Below are 20,303 nucleotides of genomic sequence, written 5' to 3' on the forward strand. Positions count from 1 at the left end.
AAAACTCGTTCAGTGTGACATACTTGTATATTTTACTTCAATTTACACAACAAGACAGCTAGAAAACCATTGCGGCATTGGGCTAGTAAAGCCAAATAATTGCAGCTTATGTAGGAAAAAAGCTCGCTCACTCGGTAGAAGCCCAGTGGAACATAATAACTTGCTGTCTCTCCGCAAAGGCATCCATGAAGGTGGTTTGAAAGACTACAATGGGTGTTGGTAGTACAATTTAATTTTAAAAACTATTACTTCATTGTAATTGCCTTATTGTACATAATTTTATTCAGTACTAGCGGACCCGGCGCGCTTCGCTGCGCATTTCAATAAGTTACCCACGGCTTCGCACGCAAATCTTAAGAACCGAAGTCCTTATATTACTTAGTAAATTTTTTTTTTTACTATAATAAATTTTAGATTAAATTAGTTATATCTCCGATGCCACGATTGAGCTTGCTTTGTTGTCTCGATCGAGAGAATATGTACACACGGAGTTTTGAGAACCATACTTCTGTCAAAAAAAACAACTAAGGTTGATTTTATAACATTCTTTATATTTGTAGCCAACGTAAGATAGTAATTATGATATCTGCATTGCTCTTCTGATCAAGCATGAGCATGGTTTATATTAAATAAATATTGCAGTTAAAGGTGAATTTTTACGTCAAATTTGAATTGTATTATCTGGATAGTAAAGTCTATGTTTAACAGTGATTGCAGAAACAGTTTAAACAAAATTTGTCGTTTCTCTTAAGCTTACTCTATGCTTTAAAACTATAAGTGTAATATATGTTTACAAAGAACAGCTGATTAAAAATTTGAAAAGACTCTTTCACTTAATAACATATGTTTGCTGCAATGCATTTCTTACGGGTATTTCTGTAACCAGTGGGGCGGAATCCTGAATCGGGAAAGGGATAAAAAGTATCCTATAACCTTCTACAGATCAAGACGAACAAATTTAAAAAAAAATTAGGCGAATCCGTCCAGCCGTTTGTGAGTGATGCTGTCACACACGAACAGTTTCATTTTTATATAATAGATTACGTTTTCTAAAAGTTTCTCTGTAGAAATGTATGTTTTAATTACCTATTACAAATTAATTGTACGTTAAACATAAAACATCGTTTTTCGAATGCTCTTTTTTGTCTTTTTAAATAATATTATGTCTTAAACAATAAGAGAGATAGGTACAGTTATGGAACAAACTTTATTCAATTTATCATCTAAAATCCATTAGAAAAAGTGCATTTGTCTCTAAATCCTTCTTCCCAAACTCCAGCAAATCGTCATTTAACCTCGAGTACTAAATTGTGGGTGAAATCTTTTGTTTGTGTGGACTTTTTTTATAGTACAATAAACTCAGAAAGTGGCGGTAACACTACCCGAATTGCCCTGTAGTAGCAATACAACATTTAGAATAGTCTACTTGTATCAAATTTTGCCATGAACACAGAAATATGCATTGCTTTGTTTTTTTAGCAATTCATTTTTACGTATAGAGGAAAGTTAAAATAGTGATTATCTTTTATAGAAAAAATAACAATATTTACATGCAATAATATAATTTATAACAATTAGTAACTAGCTTACAAAACAACGAAAATGAGGACAAAATAATATCTACACTGCAAAATTCACACTTTCATATCTAAAAAGCCCCACACACTACCGGACCAGACCTTCAGACCAGACCGTCTGGTCTGGTGTCAGGCACTTGTCGTATCGTGTGTGGGGCTGTCTGCGGACCGATTTTCTCGGACCAGACTGTCTGCGTGTCTGATGGTTGAACCCTCCGACCACCGACGGTCTGAGGTTCCCCCACCACTATTTTTTGTCCGGTCTGTGAGTGTGTAGCGCTGTCTGTCGCGACAGTCTTCATCCATCTGTTGCAGTGAGTGTTGCTGTTCTAGCGCAACATCGTGATGTCTTCACAGCAATCCCAACCGAACAATGAAGCTGAAAAAGAGGTTTTAGTGGAGCTTATTGAGTCACTAAAAGAGAACCGATGTTTGTGGGACACTAAGTGCGATGCCTATGCGAATAGGGATCTACGGAGGGCAGCACATGGTTCGCTGTTGGAGATATACAAAAAATTCCAACCGAATGCAACAATTGACCTGCTCAAGAAGAAGATAGAAAATCTCAAGTGCAGTTTCAGACGGGAATTGAGGAAGGTAAGCTTCACAACATTGATGTTTGTATAAATTATCCAATAATTTATTAACTTCTTGATTTTATATAATTTTTATTTATTTATTTAATACTAGCTGAGTACCCGTCCTTCGTACGGGGATCTTATTGTTAGTAATGAGATGAGTACAGACATAATAGAAGCATGTTCTAAGTTACTATAATGTAGATAGTCAGTAAAAATATACTCGAAAACAGTCCTAACGGTATTTTATTCGAGTATTTCTCAGTATTTATAAACTTTTTTTCATTTCTGGAACTAAAACTAATAAGTCTAAAACTAACCTCGTGGCTGTTATCGTCTGGAAAAGAAAAATTAATTTTAAAATACCTGCCATTTTGAAACGGTTTGGCCGATCTTTCTCATATACGAAATTCGCCTCAGTTTTATTACTTCCAAGTAGTATTTTAAAATCAGTTTATTATGTACAATACCTGATGGGGATTGCAAATAAATTATTTTGCACACGATTAGTATTTTAATAAGGATATAATGATTACAAAGGGGAACATACATTTCCCCTAATAGTAAGCTAATAATAACAAAATAATTGAAATTAAACATTCATTGCAGGTAAGAGCCAGTGAAACAACTGGAGCTGGCAGCAGCCAGATATATACACCACGTCTCTGGTTCTATGAACTCATGTCATTCTTGGAAGAGAAGGAGATGATCAGAGAAGGATTGGATACTCTGGAAGAAGACGAGTCACAAATGGATGCTGTGGTAAGCAATTAGCAAAATCACGTTATTGCGCTCTTAACATATCCTCTTGAAACGTAAGGGCTCCTTTGTCGTTGTAGTAGTCAAGAAAACATTTTCGAATGTTCTTTCCTTGTTTAGAAACAGTTCTTACACTCGATTGCTGCATTGGTGCCAAGGACCGCACCTCACGCCAATTCCCAGGTCGTAACTGCATTGTATTTACATCTTCAGTGTCAGCAGATGAAGGGGTTATGTACATTGCATTTCTCTGAGACAAGTAGTTGTGTAAGGCGCAACATGCAAGAACAACTACTTCTACATTTTCCACATTGATTGCAATGGCTTGTAGGAAAACGCGAAACCGTGATGCTAATATGCCAAACGCGTTTTCAACAACCCTTCTTGCTCGTGATAGTCTGTAGTTGAAAATTCTTTGCCCATGAGTAATATTTTTTAACGGGTAAGGCTTCATTATGTAAGGGTTAAGACTAAACCCAGAGTCTCCAAGGAAAACATATGGGACGCACTTATTCGTACCTGGTAAAGCTGTTGGCGCTGGTAATCTCAATTCATCATTTATAAGTCTCTGGTAAAAACTCGAGTTTTGGAGAACTGTAGAATCACACACACTCCCATTGGCCCCAACATTTACGTACATAAACTGATAGTTTGCATCAACGATAGCAAATAACACTATGCTAAAAAACTTTTTATAATTGTAGTACTGCGATCCGCTTCCTGTTGGTTTTTGTATAGCTATGTGTTTTCCGTCCATTGCTCCAACAGCGTTATTGAAGTTCCACTTGGTCTCAAATTGATGTGCAACAGTTCTCCATTCATCCTCAGTTTTTGGAATCTGAAAATAAAGCATACTAAATTGGTATCGTTAATTTCAGGAAACAGTTGGTGACCCAGGAAGTGGTGCAGCAGTGGTGCAAGAACAGAGCAACCAACGGCAGAACGCAGGTCCTTCTACTATTGTAAATCCGGCTGGGACTAGGGCTCCGATTCCACGAAAAAGGAAAATGAGCGCATTGGACAAAAAAAAGGAAGCCATGTTTGACTCTGTGCAAAATTTACTGTCTGCAACCGAGGCCGAGTGGGAGGTGATAGGTAAATCGCTTGGCTTACAACTCAGCCAACTCAATAACGATCAGCAAACCATTGCCCAAAAATTGATTTCAGATATAATTTTTTATGGAAAGCGTGAGAAGCTGACTGACATGTCATGTATTAATCTAGCCCCAAATTCTTCGCCTCATTTCTTTCAAACACCACACCCATCTTTTCAAAGCATGCACGATAATCACAGATTCAAACGTTCAACACCTCCTTTCCCTTCTCAAAAATCGCATACCCTTGTTGCAAGCCCATCTCCACCCTTCATTCCACTCTCACCATCTTCAATAACTACAAATGAGTCCAATAGTAGTGCACAAGATGACTACAACATAACAGAGTTAAATTCAATCCAAAATCCTCGTGGTTACTATAATCCCGATCACGAATATTATTAATATTTTTGTAAAAGTTAATTTTTCTGTTAATTTCCCCACTATAGTCGTACATTTGGGTTCCATTCAACTAATAAGTATGATTTTTTTGTAATTTTTTTAATGTCCTGTTTGGACTTTTTAAAATGACTTAAACGACTGTTTCAATGTGTATGGACAGTATATGAGATTCATATGAGTTGTTTAAAACTACCAATAAACTAATTGTTATTGAATATTGTGTGGTTTATTTACCTTTATGTATTTCTTCAGACAGTGGTAAATTGCAGCACAGGTTTCAGGTATGATTGATGACAGGAGCTGAGGCGAAATAGCAGCACTGAATTTTAAGTCTTCGTAACTCCTCCCAGTTGCCAGATATCGGAGAGTTACAATCAGCCTCTCCTCAGCACTCACAAAATAAAGTGTTCTTTTTCTCAATGAAAGGCTTAACCATATAGAGTAAATCGGTAAAACATTGCTCGTCCATTCGCAAAAAATTTCTAAAATCACTCTCGTCCAGTTCTTTTAACAGATTTAAGTGTGTAAACCTTTTTCGATCATGAAGCCACTGCTTAGCCCATATTTTCCGTTTCTTCCGGCGTTTTTCCTCAGTTATCAACATACAACTAAGAGCTAAACCTATTTTCTGGTTCCTAGACGACACTGGTGCCATGACGTACAGGTGTTCTCATCACGGTGTCTCAACTACGAATGTTTGGTCTGGGAGTGTGTAGAGCCGTCCAAGACGGCATGCTTGCAGCCAGACGGTCTGGTCTGAAGGTCTGGTCCGGTAGTGTGTGGGGCTTTTAAGCAACGACAAACAATGCAAACACACTTCACTGGGCACAACAGCTGATGAAAATGGCTAACGTTTGGTACAAAGTACGAGAAATCTAAAAACCACTTAACATAAAGAAAAACTCATTGGTTTACTAATGGTATAGATTATAATGCGATTTGATCAGTATTCGTGTCGGAAAAATGAGTTTTAAAACATGAATGTTTATTACGAACATTTTTTATGATGACGTTTAGTGAAAGTCCGAGTCGTCAAAAATATTGATGATGAACGCTTGGAGGGTTAAGATTACAATTTTGTCGATGGGCGTTCGAAAATCTAAATAATGTAAGTAGTGGTTTATTCACGGACGAATCGATGTTTACAAGATACAGAATTCTAAATTTGAAAAATAGTCACCGGAGTCAACTGCAAATCCAAAAGCTTTTGTAGAGTCAAACTTTCAAATTCTATTTTCGATAAATTTATAGTGTGGTATAATTAGGGACTAGTTAATTAATTGGCCACTATCTGTTTTTGATAACCATTTTACTGGTCTTTTGTACGAAGACTTTTCGACGAATCAACTGCCAGTTCTACTTGAAGATGTACCACATGAACGAAGACATCAAATGATATACCAACATGATGGTCCACCGGCACATTATTTACAAAATGTTAGAGACCGCAGATAAGTTTTTGATAGGCAGATGGATCGGTCAATGTGGATCAGTTAATTGGCTTTCTAGGTCCTCTGATTTAAATCCCTTGGATTATTACCTTTGGAGTAATTTAAAGCAATTATTTGTGTACGCAGTACCAGGTAATTCCAAAGAAGATTTATTGAGCCGAATTTTAAACGCTTGTGAACTACTCAAGAATGACCAAGATGCTATCAGAAAAGCTACACATATTTTCCTTAAATGCACTAGATTGTGCATAAATTATCAAGGAAATCATATATATATAAGGTATCACCATTTACAAGGTACAGAAATTGGAATAAAAGATGAGCAAAGATCAGCAATTAAAATGTTTTGTTCTTCCAAAGAACATTCATTAATAAACAGATATTGCTTTTTCTGTCTTATTTTTCGTATGTGTTGGTTTAATTAAGCATTAATTTTGAACCTTTGTTTTTGTTTATTATTTGCCAATTTTATATTATTCTTTTCAAAAAGTTTTGGTTAAAGATTTGCATATTTTTTTACCCATTTAATGAAGTCAATCTTCAAATATAAACTAAGCATGTTTTCAAGACCGAATTTTGTGTATTTTGTCTGATATCTCAATAATGTGAGGTCTTACAGGTCTGGGATGCATTTTATTCAATCTTTCAGTTCATTTTACATACAATCCTATAAATTTAACAACTATATTTACACCATAAAACCATCAGTTTAGTTTTATTTCCGTCCTTACCTAGAAAATTGGTCAAAATCTTTCACTAGCCATAGCTTGCTAACAAAGCGTTTCCGGACATATGTTTATGTGAACATTTTTCATTATTTTGATGAGAGGAAACCACCTGAGAAGTTTATCGAGTTACTCGTGGGACACTCTGTATATTATTGAGATGTATTTTTTTTTACAAGAGGCTGCAACGATATACACTGTAGTTATGTATTCTTTAACACCACAGACTGCAATGATATATCATTACAAAATTAAAAAATACAGCACAGTTTTAATAACTACCCCTGGTGATCTCACCTCATCCCTAATAATGTAAAAACAGAATAGATATTGTAGTCTATATCAAAATTAAATTAACCAAGAGAGTTTTTTACAATGACTGACTGATGATTAACATCAAGATAGTACTAATGTGCATCCACCGCAGTCAGTGTGTACTATGATACATCTCTAGCTACAGAATACATTGTTAAAAACACCTTCACTGCGACACCAGCCATGTTCTGAGTTCAGGAGAGTCGGGATTGTCTAGATTTAGTGATTTAAGTCACAAACACTTTGCTGTCTAAATGGACCTACAGGAAACATTGAACATTAACATATCGAGCAATCATGCTGGCCATTCAAGGGGATCATGAAGGCCAATCAATCTTCCTGGAAACTCACATTCTAAGAGAGCTCATATTGGCAGCAATTTTGGAATATAGGAATCCAAAATATACTTTTTTGGGTGGGGGAAATCTGCTCTGCTGGAATATAGGGGTTGAAGTTTTCTTGACAACCGATAATTTCGTAAAACCTCGGATTGATATGTCCTCTAACAGTGCTCAATACATTGGGCCCATTAAATTTTTGTGAATGAAAAAGGTCCCGATGCTGCGATCACAATAGTGTGGGACTTTTTGAGATACTGTGTATTACAATTTTATGAGACGTACATTATAAGATGTGTTCTTACACTCTACTGCAGTGATGTTGTTGCATCGAATTGAACTTCTAACTGTTTGTCTTCGTCTGGTTAAAGTCTTCCCATTCTTGGAGTCTTTGACAGAAATGGTAGTCATAAATTTCATAACAACTTGCCTTAAATACTTTCTATCAGCTAACATTTCAGGATGAATATTGTTAAAATATCACACTGCATCACGATAATCTCTTACTGGTTCCCAAAAAAATAAATATCTAGACTTTATGTTCATCTGAGGGGGAGGTAGGCCATGATGAACAATCAAAACGGCGATAAAGAAAAGGGAACTACAGCTGTACAATCAGGAAAAAATATTCAAAGAACCTTTTTTTGATATTCGCTAAGTTTATGTACAGATGTTTAAATAAAAAATAGAAAAATAAACGAAAAAGTGCAGTTCATGCATCAAGCTAATCTTCCTATTATTTAATTACTTAAAAAGTGGCAAGTACAAAAAAGATCAAACAAAATAACTGTTTTTTTTTACTTTTTACATTTTAGTTGAATGTTTGCAGGCACTACAATAATCTTCACTGACATACTCGTACAACTAAAAATGAAGAACTAGATGTTACTTACCCTCAGATGGCCTCTCGAATCTTTGTATAATTTCAATTTCAATCTGAATTTCAATCTTTTCATTGTCTTAGACATGTATGACAAAAGTCAGTAGTACATTATTGTTACTTAAAATATAAAAATACAATATTTGTATGAAAGTAAGAAGAATAAGAAACTATATTTAACATTAAATAATAAAGAGTACAAATGATTAATACAATACAGTTTAGGCTAAAAATTGCCCAACTGAATAAAAATAACCCTCTAACAGGTATTTTTTAGTTGTTTTTTAAGTTGTATTATCTGTAATATTTTTTAAATGACTGGTAGCTTCCAAAAAGTCAAGTCATCGTCCACCTGAAGTCCCAAATATTTTACTGATAATTGGTGTTCTATTTTTCTTCTTTTACTTCAATACATCGAGGCTGAAGATGATTGATTATTTTTTGAAAATTTTGTAAACTGTGGTTTTTTAAAATTAAGATGTAAATTCAGATTGTTTATAAATCGATAGGCCTGGGATAAAGCTACGTTACTGTTAATGTTGAGTTCTTTTGTACTGTAATTAGTAAATATGAAGGCAATATCATCAGCGTACATAACAGTATTTTCGTGATTTATAGTGAGCACTAAATTATTTATGAAATGGTTAAACAAAATTGGTTCAAGTACTGACCCTTGAGGGACTCTAAATTTATTCTCAATCAGTTCTGAGTAGTGGTTCTGAGTTTAACAAATTATTTTCGATTCCTAAGATACAACTCTAACCACCTCAATATTTCATTCGCAAAAGCTAGGCGTTGCAAACCCTACATCAGTCTGTCATGACCGTCCTGGGTATGACGTTAAACTGCCTCTTCCCACCTAACCATTCCCTAATTCCTACCAAATCCCCCTCCAGGGTCTTATAAGTACCCGTCTCCTGACCGTTCCAGTGCATGGCTCGCTGGGAGTGCTTAAGCCGGCACTAGATGCCCTATCTTGTGTCGGTGAGAGCTGATGTGAGCTTGTCTCTGCCGAGGCGTAAGTCATGTACTGGTTCAGAAGCCAGCCACTTCGATCCTTGGTCAGGAAGTGTTCAGTAGGCAGGGGTGTCGGATCCCCTGTTGCCACGCGCGAGTCCAAGTTGTGCGCGTATTCCAGACTTGGTAATCGATGGAAACCGGGCCTCGGGGAACTGAGGTAGGGTTGTCCCCCAAGCTACGGTTTGTGGAACACCCGAGGGCATGCCCACTCCCGGTGAATCGGCCCGCACTACTAAACACGATGCGCTGGTGAACTTATCTATGGATACTCAAACCACCCCACCCTTAGGGCAAGAATTCGGAGAAAGAGATCCTAATGATCTAGAGAAAAAGCGACAGCTGTCAGATTCTGAAAATGAATCGTATATCAAGCAAAGGAAAGTGGAAGAAAAGTAAGAGCTGCAAATATGAACGTTCCAACTCCATTATATCTAATCGTTAGTCATAAGGATGAGGGCAAAACTCTAACGAACGTTAGTCCTTTCCTTATTAACAAAGCTTTTGTTTCCTCAGGCGGTCAACCTAAAGCTGTGAGCAAATTAAGGAATGGAACTATCTTGGTGGAGGCTGCGAACTACATCCAAGCCAAAAAATTCCTTCAGATGACGAGTTTTTTTCGATCAGGTGGAAGTCGTCGTTCAACCGCACTCCTCACTGAACACCTCCAAGGGGATCGTCTTCTGCCGTGACCTGATGGAGTGTAGTGAGGAAGAAATCAAGGACGAGCTGCAGTGTGAAATGGTAACTGATGTGGTCAGGATGCTTCGGACGGAGAATGGGAGAAAGGTCCCTACTCCTGGTCTCATTCTGACCTTTGCATTTCCCCAACCCCCAAAACCTATTAAGGCTAGATACTTATCCTTGACGGTACGGCCTTACTTCAAAAATCCTCAGCGGTGTTTCCGTTGTCAGAGATTCGGGCACTCTACCAAGACGTGCTCGGGACCTGAGACATGTTCCCGTTGCGGCAATGAAGGCCACCAAGAAGACGGATGCAAGAACGACGTCAGATGCGTGAACTGCAAGGGTAAACACGCGGCGATCTCTAAGGAATGCAGAGTTTACTTAGAGGAAAAGGAAGTTTTGAAGATAATTACTCTAGACAAAATTTCCTTTAATGAAGCCCGAAAAGAGTATAGGAGAAGAATCGCTCCAACCCCTAAAAAGGGAGTCTCGTACTCTGAAGCTGCTTCAGCCCCAGTCCAATCCGCACAGTGCCCGTCATGTACCGCCTTGGAGGTTATGGTACTCAATTTAACAGAGCAGGTTGCTGCTTTGGTTAAGTAGCTTGCAACCGGTACCGGACAACATCCGTTGGCATCCACCAATAATCCTTCCCAAGCAGTCCACACGCCCCATACTAAGTCCAACACACAGATTCAAGCTCGCCCAACAGTTACTCCTACTTTCAGAGATAAGGTGCAACAAAATACGAAACCTGCCTTATCTTTGGAAGAGAGAAAAAAACTCGCCGACAAACTAAAAAAGAACATTCAAACTAAATCAGATAATAGATCCAAATTCCTAGTGAAAAAGACTAATCCATCCTCGTCCAGATCCTCCCAATTATCACTTGATGACGATATGGTTGAGGACCCTTTGGAGATGCAGACAGAGTTCCAAACTGTTCATGGTAACTTCCGTCCTGTATCTAAACAAAGAAAAAAAATTACGATGAACTAACACAAAATAAAATATATAATATAATATAAAATGCTGTTACAATGGAATATTAATGGTTTGAGAAGCCACTTTGAAGACTTCAAATTACTTATAAAGACAAGAAAACCTAAATTTATTTGCCTACAAGAGACTAAATTGTCTCCTCATACTCATTTCAAACAAAATGGTTATGACATCTTTCGCCTAGATCATCACCAACAAATTGCCTGTGGAGGTGTGGCTATTCTAGCAGATTCTTCTGGTAATGCTAGAGCCTTGAACATCGTCACAAACCTCCAGGCAGTGGCAGTTTCAGTCGACGTTCCTTTTAAAATAACCATCTGCTCCATATATATTCCACCTTCCCCTTTTGATTTAGCTCTTGATGATCTACGTAATCTCTACAGCCAACTCCCGTCTCCTTTTCTGATGGTTGGTGATTTCAATGCACACCATCGCTCTTGGGGTTCCAGCCATTCTGATCGAAGGGGTAACATGGTTGCGGGATTGTGGGATGAAGTGGCAGCGGTCGTTCTCAATGACGAGTCGGCCACTTACATGTGCCCTAGGACTGGCATATGGTCGGCAATTGACCTATCAATCTGCAGTCCGGTCGTGGCAACTCGAGTGCATTGGTCCGTACTTCCCAACCTGTCAGGGAGTGACCATGCGCCCATTGCCGTGGCTTTTCAATCCTTTCCGTCTTCGACAGGCAGGTGTCCCAGGTGGAAAATTAAGAGGGCTGACTGGAACGAGTACAAAAAGAACATAATTTCTCAAACTAATAATATCCAATCAAACGACATAAATACAGCCACTATATTATTTACATCCAATATTATAACATCCGCAGAGCGGAGCATTCCAAAATCCTCGGGTTCACCAAACAAACGCCATGTTTCTTGGTGGTCTGAAGAATGTTCTGCGGCTCTAAAGGAACGTCGAAAATGTTTAAGACAGTTTACCAGATCACCGACTGAAGAAAATTTAAGTAGGTACAGAAGAGCACGGGCAAAAGCAAGACAGGTATTTAGACAGAGACGGCGGCAGTCCTGGCTGGACTACACAGATCGAATAAAACGAACAACTCCTGCATCTGATGTTTGGAGGAAGCTTCGATCTATTTGCTGTAAAACCTCTCCACCTTCTCTTATTGCTCTGAAAAATGGTACCGATGTGGTAACTGATCCCTTGACAGTTTCCAATCTACTCGGCTCACATTTTGCGGAAATTTCAAAAACGTCATCTTACAAGAGGGAGTTTCAAAATTACAAAACAAATACAGAAAGACATCCTCTAAATTTAAATATTAATAACAACTCTCCTTTAAACCTTCCCTTTACCATTGATGAACTTGATTCATCACTAAAGGCGACATCAAATTCTGCTCCAGGTCCCGATAACATACATTATGCCATGTTGCGGAACCTGACGGAGGATGGAAAACAAGATCTTCTAAAATTATATAATAGAATATATTTAGAAAACACATTCCCTAATTCTTGGCGTCGCTCACACATTATCGCTTTCCAAAAACCGGGCCAAGATAGAACTTCTCCAGGAAGCTATAGACCAATTTCGCTTACTAGCAGTCTCTGCAAAGTACTCGAAAGGATGGTCAACAGACGTCTTGTTTGGTTTCTGGAGAAAAATAATCTTCTTTCACCTTCCCAGTGCGGATTCCGACAAGGCCGGTCTACAAGTGACCATCTACTTGCCTTGGAATCAGCAATCCTGAATTCTTTTATTGAAAGAAAACAGTTGATCGCGGTATTCTTCGACATTTCCAAGGCTTATGACAAAGCTTGGAGAAGGGGGATATTAAACACTTTAATATCGTGGGGTGCAGGGGGCCACATGGTTTCTTTCATACAGGGCTTCTTGTCGGAAAGAACCATACAGGTCAAACTCGGGACAACCATTTCAGATTCATTCACGCTGAAAAATGGTATTCCACAAGGTAGCGTTCTAAGCTGTACTCGGTTTGCCATTGCAATAAATAACATATCGTCCTGCGTTACCCCTCCTGTGCGCTGTTATTTGTTTGTAGATGATTTCTCTATTTACATCTCTACAAAGAAGCTAGCGGTGGGGGAGAGAGCTTTACAGCTTACTATCAACAGGCTTGAACAGTGGTGCGGAGTTACGGGTTTTTCTTTCTCGCCTCCTAAAATAAAAGCCATAGTTTTCTCTAGAATGCGTACTGTTGAGCAGCCAACGCTCTCTTTGCTGGGTCAGAGAATCACTACTTGTGACAATATCAGATTCCTGGGTCTCACATTTGATACCCGGCTAACTTGGGTGCCTCACCTGAAAGACCTGAAAGATCGATGCGTGAAGCTCTTGACCATACTGAGAGCTTTAAGCGGAACAAAATGGGGGGCTGACAGGACATGCATGCTCAGATTCTACAAAGCCACCATCCGTTCCTGTCTAGATTATGGATGTCAAGCATATGGGTCCGCAAGACCCAGTGCTCTCAAAATGCTTGACCCAGTCCATAATTCTGCTTTAAGACTGGCCACTGGAGCTTTTCGATCTTCTCCTATTAACAGTCTTCTCGCAGAAACGGGAGAACCCCCTCTTTCGCATAGACGGCAGCAGCTGTCCCTAAACTATGTTCACGCTCTTTCAGGGAAGCCAGAAAACCCTGCGTTTGAACCGGTCCTGCGAAATCCACTCTATAATTCTTTCCCAGCGAGACCAAATCTTCCTTCACCTCTAGGCGTTAGGGCCAAATCCTACGCTTATGAAATAGGCCTAAACGATTACCAGTTTAAAGTCGTCCATCAATGTGATATCCCACCCTGGAGCGTCTCAATGCCAAAAATTATTTTAAATCTCTCTAGGTTTAAAAAAGTCTCCACTCCAGAAACAGTCTACCAAGAATTCCGTCAAATACTAGGCAGCCTCGCACCTTGCGATGTTGTCTATACGGGTCAAAGGAACGTTGTAGAACTGGATGTGCTTTCGTCACTGGGGTAAGACGATACGGATTTCGTCTCCCTAACGACTCTTCCATTTTCACGGCCGAGTTAACAGCCATCAAAAAGGCCCTAAATATAACGTTTTCTATAACTAAAAAATTGGTTATCTGCAGCGACTCCCTTAGTGGTATACAAGCCATCAGCGACATGTTTTCAAAACACATAATCATCCGCGAAATATGGCACTCTTTGTCTTCCCTTCAGTCCGAAGGTGTTGCTGTCTTCCTTGTCTGGGTACCTGGACATATTGGAATATCCGGAAACGAGCTGGCAGATAGAGGAGCTAAGGAAGCATTACAACTCCAGCCTTATACCGCACGGATGATTTCTTCCGACATTATCCCGGTAGTGAAGGGCAAACTGAAAGCCAAATGGAATAGCGATTGGCGGGCAGTCGTCAACAACAAGTTACGGCTTATTAAAGACTGCGTTGGACTCTGGGAAACAGCGAACCGCCCGAGTCGTCGTGAGGAGGTTGTGTTGTGTCGCCTGCGGCTAGGCCACACGCTTTTTCTTTTTTTTTTCTCTCTCTTAGGCTTTGGAAAATTCCACGAAGCCGCGACGTACACTTGATTTCTCAAATATTCACTGAACTATTGCATATATTTAAGTGTTGTGGTTGCCGATTCTTTCTTTCCAGATCCTTTGAGGGTTATAAATGCTATATTTTGTTATTGGTTAAAGGATTACATTTATGTTTATTTGTTCACAAAGTGTTATTGTTAGTCTAAAGATAGAGTTGGAAAAAGTTTTTAAAGAAGGGATTTTTAATGCATAGGAAGATTAGGGGTTTGGTTTTAGGCATCTTCTCGCCTGGGGCCAATCAGGCATTTCTAATCCGAAGAGGTGGACCACGGATTTTAGCACCCAGGGAATTGCAACATTTATGGCTGAACAGTGTATGTTTTTGTATTAGTAGTCATGGATTTATTTTAGCAGTTTTAATGTATGAAATTATCTCATTATAAACATCTAAATCATTTGTGCGTAGAATGTCTGTTAAACTATGGAGATACTTCCCGCATTTATTTTTAATATGAAAAAAGGTTTGTTCTCGAATATATTCGTGCTTTGGGCAAACTAGAATTAGATGATCCAGTGTATCTTCAACACCTAAGGTGCAATTTAGGCACAATGATGTAAAATATAGTTTCATCCAATATAATCTACTGTTATTTCTGGCATGACCGAACCTTAGCCTACATATACTTATTATACCAAATCTACTTATCTTAATGTTTCTAAACCAAGGTTGTTTAGGAGGTACAGTAACTATTTTCTTATACCATCTACCTGTTGCACTAGCGGTGAAGAGTTGCTTGAATTGTTCTAATGCTATGTTGCTCGTCAACGATTTATGGTCTAGTAATGGTACCTTGATATCTACGTCAAGCCCATCAGTTATAGCTTCTTTCGCTAATCTGTCCACATATTCATTATGTAGGATACCACAATGTCCTGGAACCCAATGTATTACAAAATGTTTGTCCTTGTTCACTACTTCATATAAAACACTGAGGGCTAAGCAATCAGTAGCATTGAAACCGCGTCTTGTTTTCTCTAGTGCTCTTATAGCTGCTTGAGAGTCGCTGTAAATGATAACATGGTCAAAATCGTTGTCATTTGAATATTCAATAGATTTTAATATTGCTATTAATTCTGCCGTATAGTTTGACACATACTTATTTAGCTTATATTTACATTTAACATTCATCTCAGGTATGTAAAAGGCTGCGCCTGCGCCTTCAATGGTCTTTGATCCATCAGTAAATATTTTGACACAATGATTGTTTGGAAAGTTTTGGTTAGAGGGTATGTTGTTAGCTAGGAAGCATTGTTTTAAAACCATTTCGCTATTTTGTCTTTTACTTATATTTCTGCCAATCGTGTGAATGCAAGTGAGTTTTACATTGCTTCTGACCAGGGGTTTTTCAAAATCCTGTTCACTTTTGAACTCCCTGTACCTTTCAGGACTTCCAAAATAGTTGTCTATGTTCTCCAAGGATTGTATATATGAGGGAAGTTTTTTCTTCCGCCAATAATCCAGGTTTGAGGTTAACATCCTTAAGTACATTAGTTTATACTAGTGATGGGCTTACCTGTTACTTTTCCATAACAGGTCCACCTGTTACTTCCACTTAAGAGACCTGTTCTTTCTTAACAGGTCTTATCTGTTATTTTGGATAATAGGTCTAATCTGTTATTTTTACTAACCGGTCCGGGCCTGACCCTGAACTGAACTGTTCCTTACCTGTTATTTCAGTTCTGTCATTATTACATAAATTGAGTATTCCAAGACAGAGAGATACAAATACAATACTGTTCAATCCTATAAATTAACAAACTAATCACTCTTGGACTTTTAGCTAATTGGTTAATATTTATGAATTTCAGCTATGTTAATAAATAAAACACATGATTCAATGATTCAATAAATCCTTTCATTTAACCATGTCACACACACAAATGAGATGATTAACTGACATTGTTAATTTTAAATATAATTACAAAAGTATTTATTAGTTTTTACAAAAAATGGTACCTAATTTCTCAATACTTACATTAATAAATGATAAAAATATATTTTAAATTTGCAAAATAGTTAAACATAAATAATTAATAATAATAACTAATTGCTACTCATCAATACTGTAAAGACACAATAGAAGAAATGGTGAAGAATACATAAATAATAATAAATCAATAAAAATGAATAATAATAACTAATTGGTATGGTACATATACTAACGAAAAATATTTTAAAGTTATAAAATATGAAACGGTGGACAATAAATATATAATAATAAATCAATAAAAATGAATAATAATAACTAATTGGTACATATACTAACAACAAATATTTTAAAGGTATAAAAATGGGTGGACAATAAATTAATAAAAATGAATAATAATAACAAAAAAACTTTAAATGTTGGGGACCAATTTTTAACGATTTTGGAAATGAGTTCTTCCTCATCATAATCATAAGAAGATTTATTTCTCATTTCCATCAAGTCATCTGGTTTATTATGGAGGAATGAGGAATGAATGAAACTCAACTCAAACCGGTCCTAGTCCTGAACAATGAAAATGGAATGGATCAATACTAGAGAAATAGAATGAAACAGAAGAAACTAGAAAGAAAGAAGAACAGCCTACCCAACTAGTGCTGCAGTCTGGTGGCCAGATAGAAAACTGGGACCTGTTATTGAGACCTGCTTTGCTGGCTGGCATATGCGTGGGTAACAGATAACGGCCCGGACTCCCGGTCGGTAGGTCTGTTCTATTCTGTTCCGTTCCGAGTACCACCAGTCACAGTTCTCGGGACCTATTAAGACCTGTTAAGAGAAAACTGATCGATAACAGGTCTACCTGTTACTTTATTTATCTGTTAAAAAAATAACAGATCCGTTATTTTGGACCCATCACTAGTTTTATACCAGGCTGGATGGTCCTTGTTACTTCTTATCTTATAAACTAACCTATCAGTCAACATTTGTCTTCTTATATCTAGTGGCCCTATTCTACATTCAGCTTGTAAAGCAATAATAGGTGTGCTCTTCATAGCCCCAATTGCAATTCTTAAGGCTAGATTTTGAATAAAGTCTAATTTTCTTAAATCCTTCTTTGAAGCCGTACTTAATATAAAACTGCAATAGTCAAGTCTGGGTCTTATAAGACCTTTATATACTTTTAAGGCCAGTTCTGGGTGAACACCTTTTTTCCCACATGTGATAGATTTTATTATGTCAATATCTTTTAAACAAATCCTACTTATATTCTCAATGTGAGATCTTAAAGTAAGTTTACTATCTAATATGATTCCAAGTATTTTGCATTGTTCGACAACAGGAATAAAACTACCATCTACTAAGAGTTTTATGCAACCAACATTTTTCTTTCTTGAGAAAATTATAACTTTACTCTTTTCTCCATTAAATTGTAAGTGTAATTGTTTAAAAGATGCCTCGAGTGATTCAAGTGCATGTTGAGTATTACATTGCGTTTGAGCACAATCTTTACCAGATGTATAAATAAGAACATCATCCGCATATTGTAATGATTTGGTTGGTTTTGGAATATAATGATTAATCTGTGCCATATAAATTGAGAACAATATAGGGCTTAGGACACTCCCTTGAGGGAGGCCTTTATAAACATGTCTTTTTATTAATGAATTTGAGCAATTTAAAATTAATGTCCTATCAGATAACCATTGGTGGCAGTACTTAACTAGTTTATTGGTAAAACCAAACTCAAGCATCTTATTACATAAAGTCGGAATGTCAACATTGTCATATGCACCCGAAATATCCAATGATGTGGCTATTAGTGTCTCATTCAAAGATAGTGCAGTCTGGATTTCAGTTAAAAATGTTAAGATATAATCATTACAACCTTTTTTCCTCCGGAAGCCATATTGGGTGTCAGGTATAATATTCATTTTTTCTGTGAACCACTCCAACCTATTTTTAATCATAGTGTTGAGAATTTTAACTATACAAGGAATAAGCGATATAGGCCTATATGAGGATTCATCATATTTATCTTTTGATGGTTTCAAGAGTCCGAAAATTCGAAATTGTTTCCACTTTGGTGGGATGTCTAAATGGCCATTCCAAATATCATTGAATATGTTCAACAGAATTTGTAGTGCGTTTGGTGGTAAGTGTTTAATCATTTTATAGGTTATACCGTCCAAACCTGGGGAGGTACTCTTCTTCTTAGAATATATTGCTAGTTCTAATTCCATTATAGTAAAATTATCATCTAAAATGCTATTACTATTATTGGTTGAATACTGGTCTAATACCAATTCTCTTTTATTTGGGACATAATCTGATGCAATATTTTTCATAAATTTATGACATAAACTTTCATTATTGGCTAGTTCATTCTGATTGAATTGTGGTACTTTATTGGACTTTAATTTATTCACTAAATTCCAAGCAAGAGATGAGGACTTTTGTTCACTTATAACATTACATACTTGGATCCAACCTAATCGTTTTGCGTTTTTTATTGTTTCTCTAGCTTCCATTTGTGCCACTTGGAAATTGTGGTAGTTGAGGGCTGACATATTATGTTTAAAGGTGGTGAATGCTAATCTCCTGCGTGCTACTGCATGAGAGCAATCATCAGTCCACCAAGCCTTAGGCCTAAAGTTGTATTTTTGGTTATTACAGGTTTTGAACTTGGGTATAGCCACCTCAGCGGCATAAAATATAATATCATACAGGCATTCAACTTCTATATTTAACCGTGATCTTAGAATATTATTAATCTTATCTTCTATTACCTTATTGAATTTTCCCCAGTCTGCTTTCTTAAAGTTATACTTGTTTGAATTATTTACATAAGAATCGAAGTTGCTATCATTGCTTATGCTAGACACGTCAAATTGAATTAAAATTGGAAGATGATTACTTCCTAGTGAATCTTTATTAATTTCCCAACTCACCAACATTGAGTGCAATTTAGGCGAGACAAAAGTCAGGTCAATAGCAGTAGCTTGGTGAAATAATGTTGGTAGAGTTGTAGGCCTACCATCGTTAATACAAATAAAGGACGAATTACTGCATTCATCAAAAATAACATTACCTCTAGAATTAGCCCTTTGAAAACTCCAAAGGGGGTGGTGACCATTCATGTCCCCACATATAATAGTATAACCATGATCATTATTAAAAATCCTTTCCCTCCAGAAGGATCGGGGTATATATTTGTTCGTACAATATACATTATATATATTTATGGGTACTTTAAAATTAAGTATTTGAATTGTTAATAATTGTAAAGAATTGTCACTGTACTCATAAGTTGTTTTATACCACATAGTTTTATGTAGAATTACGGCTACTCCACCGTAATTGTCATCTCGATTTACTCTAAGTATGGTGTAATTACTATCAACTAAATTATCATTATCAGTTAGCCATGATTCTTGTATTAGTCCTATATGTATTTGTTGTTTATTAAATAATTGAATGGCCTCTGGCCATTTAGGTTTTAGCGACCTAGCATTCCACTGTAGTAGGTTAAGATAGTTCTGCATACTTTTTATCTCTTATAGCTAATATTAGTACCTTTACTAGTGGCTGGTTTGGTTACTTTATCTGGGGGTTTAGCATTTTTCCCGGAGTTAAGGCTATCGCTTGAGAGCCACGTAAGGAAAAGTTCATCAACTTGTTTTTTTGCTAAGTTAGCATTAGAATAGTTAATTTTTAAACATTTTCCTCTCATTTCCTTAATTTTCTCGTGTAAACGAGTTACCAGCAGTTCCTTGTTTTCCGTATTTGTCAAATTTACAGAAGTTGTTGTTGAAAGTGAGGTATGACTACTTATATTTTCTGATGGGGAAGTATTTTTGGAAGTACTGTATCTATTGTTAGTATGTTGCCTGTAGTTCTTATTGCTAGTGTAACTAGTAGAATTTTCCCTAGATATAGGTTTTGTATTATAAACGTGCGTGTTTATGCCAGAGTTGTAATCATTTACTTCCAAATCGTTCAAAG

General features: G+C 37.1%; 1 protein-coding gene across 1 annotated transcript; it reads left to right on the forward strand.

Moving 5' to 3' along the window:
- The first annotated feature begins 1,870 nt into the window (after nt 1–1,870).
- LOC124359176 lies at nt 1,871–5,202 on the forward strand. The gene is made up of 4 exons (XM_046811743.1): nt 1,871–2,174; nt 2,765–2,917; nt 3,793–4,381; nt 5,075–5,202. Exons 1-4 carry the CDS (start codon nt 1,923–1,925, stop codon nt 5,200–5,202), a joined length of 1,122 nt encoding a protein of 373 aa, XP_046667699.1. The 5' UTR covers nt 1,871–1,922.
- The last annotated feature ends 15,101 nt before the right edge of the window (nt 5,203–20,303 follow it).

The sequence above is a fragment of the Homalodisca vitripennis genome, chromosome 1 (assembly GCF_021130785.1).
Source record: "Homalodisca vitripennis isolate AUS2020 chromosome 1, UT_GWSS_2.1, whole genome shotgun sequence".
NCBI lineage: Eukaryota > Metazoa > Arthropoda > Insecta > Hemiptera > Cicadellidae > Homalodisca > Homalodisca vitripennis.

Coding starts and splice junctions, on each gene's coding strand:
- LOC124359176 (XM_046811743.1), top strand. CDS start 1,923: ATGTCTTCACAGCAATCCCAACCGAACAATGAAGCTGAAAAAGAGGTT. Junction 2,175..2,764: donor TCAGACGGGAATTGAGGAAG/GTAAGCTTCACA, acceptor CATTCATTGCAG/GTAAGAGCCAGTGAAACAAC. Junction 4,382..5,074: donor TTCAATCCAAAATCCTCGTG/GTTACTATAATC, acceptor CATGACGTACAG/GTGTTCTCATCACGGTGTCT.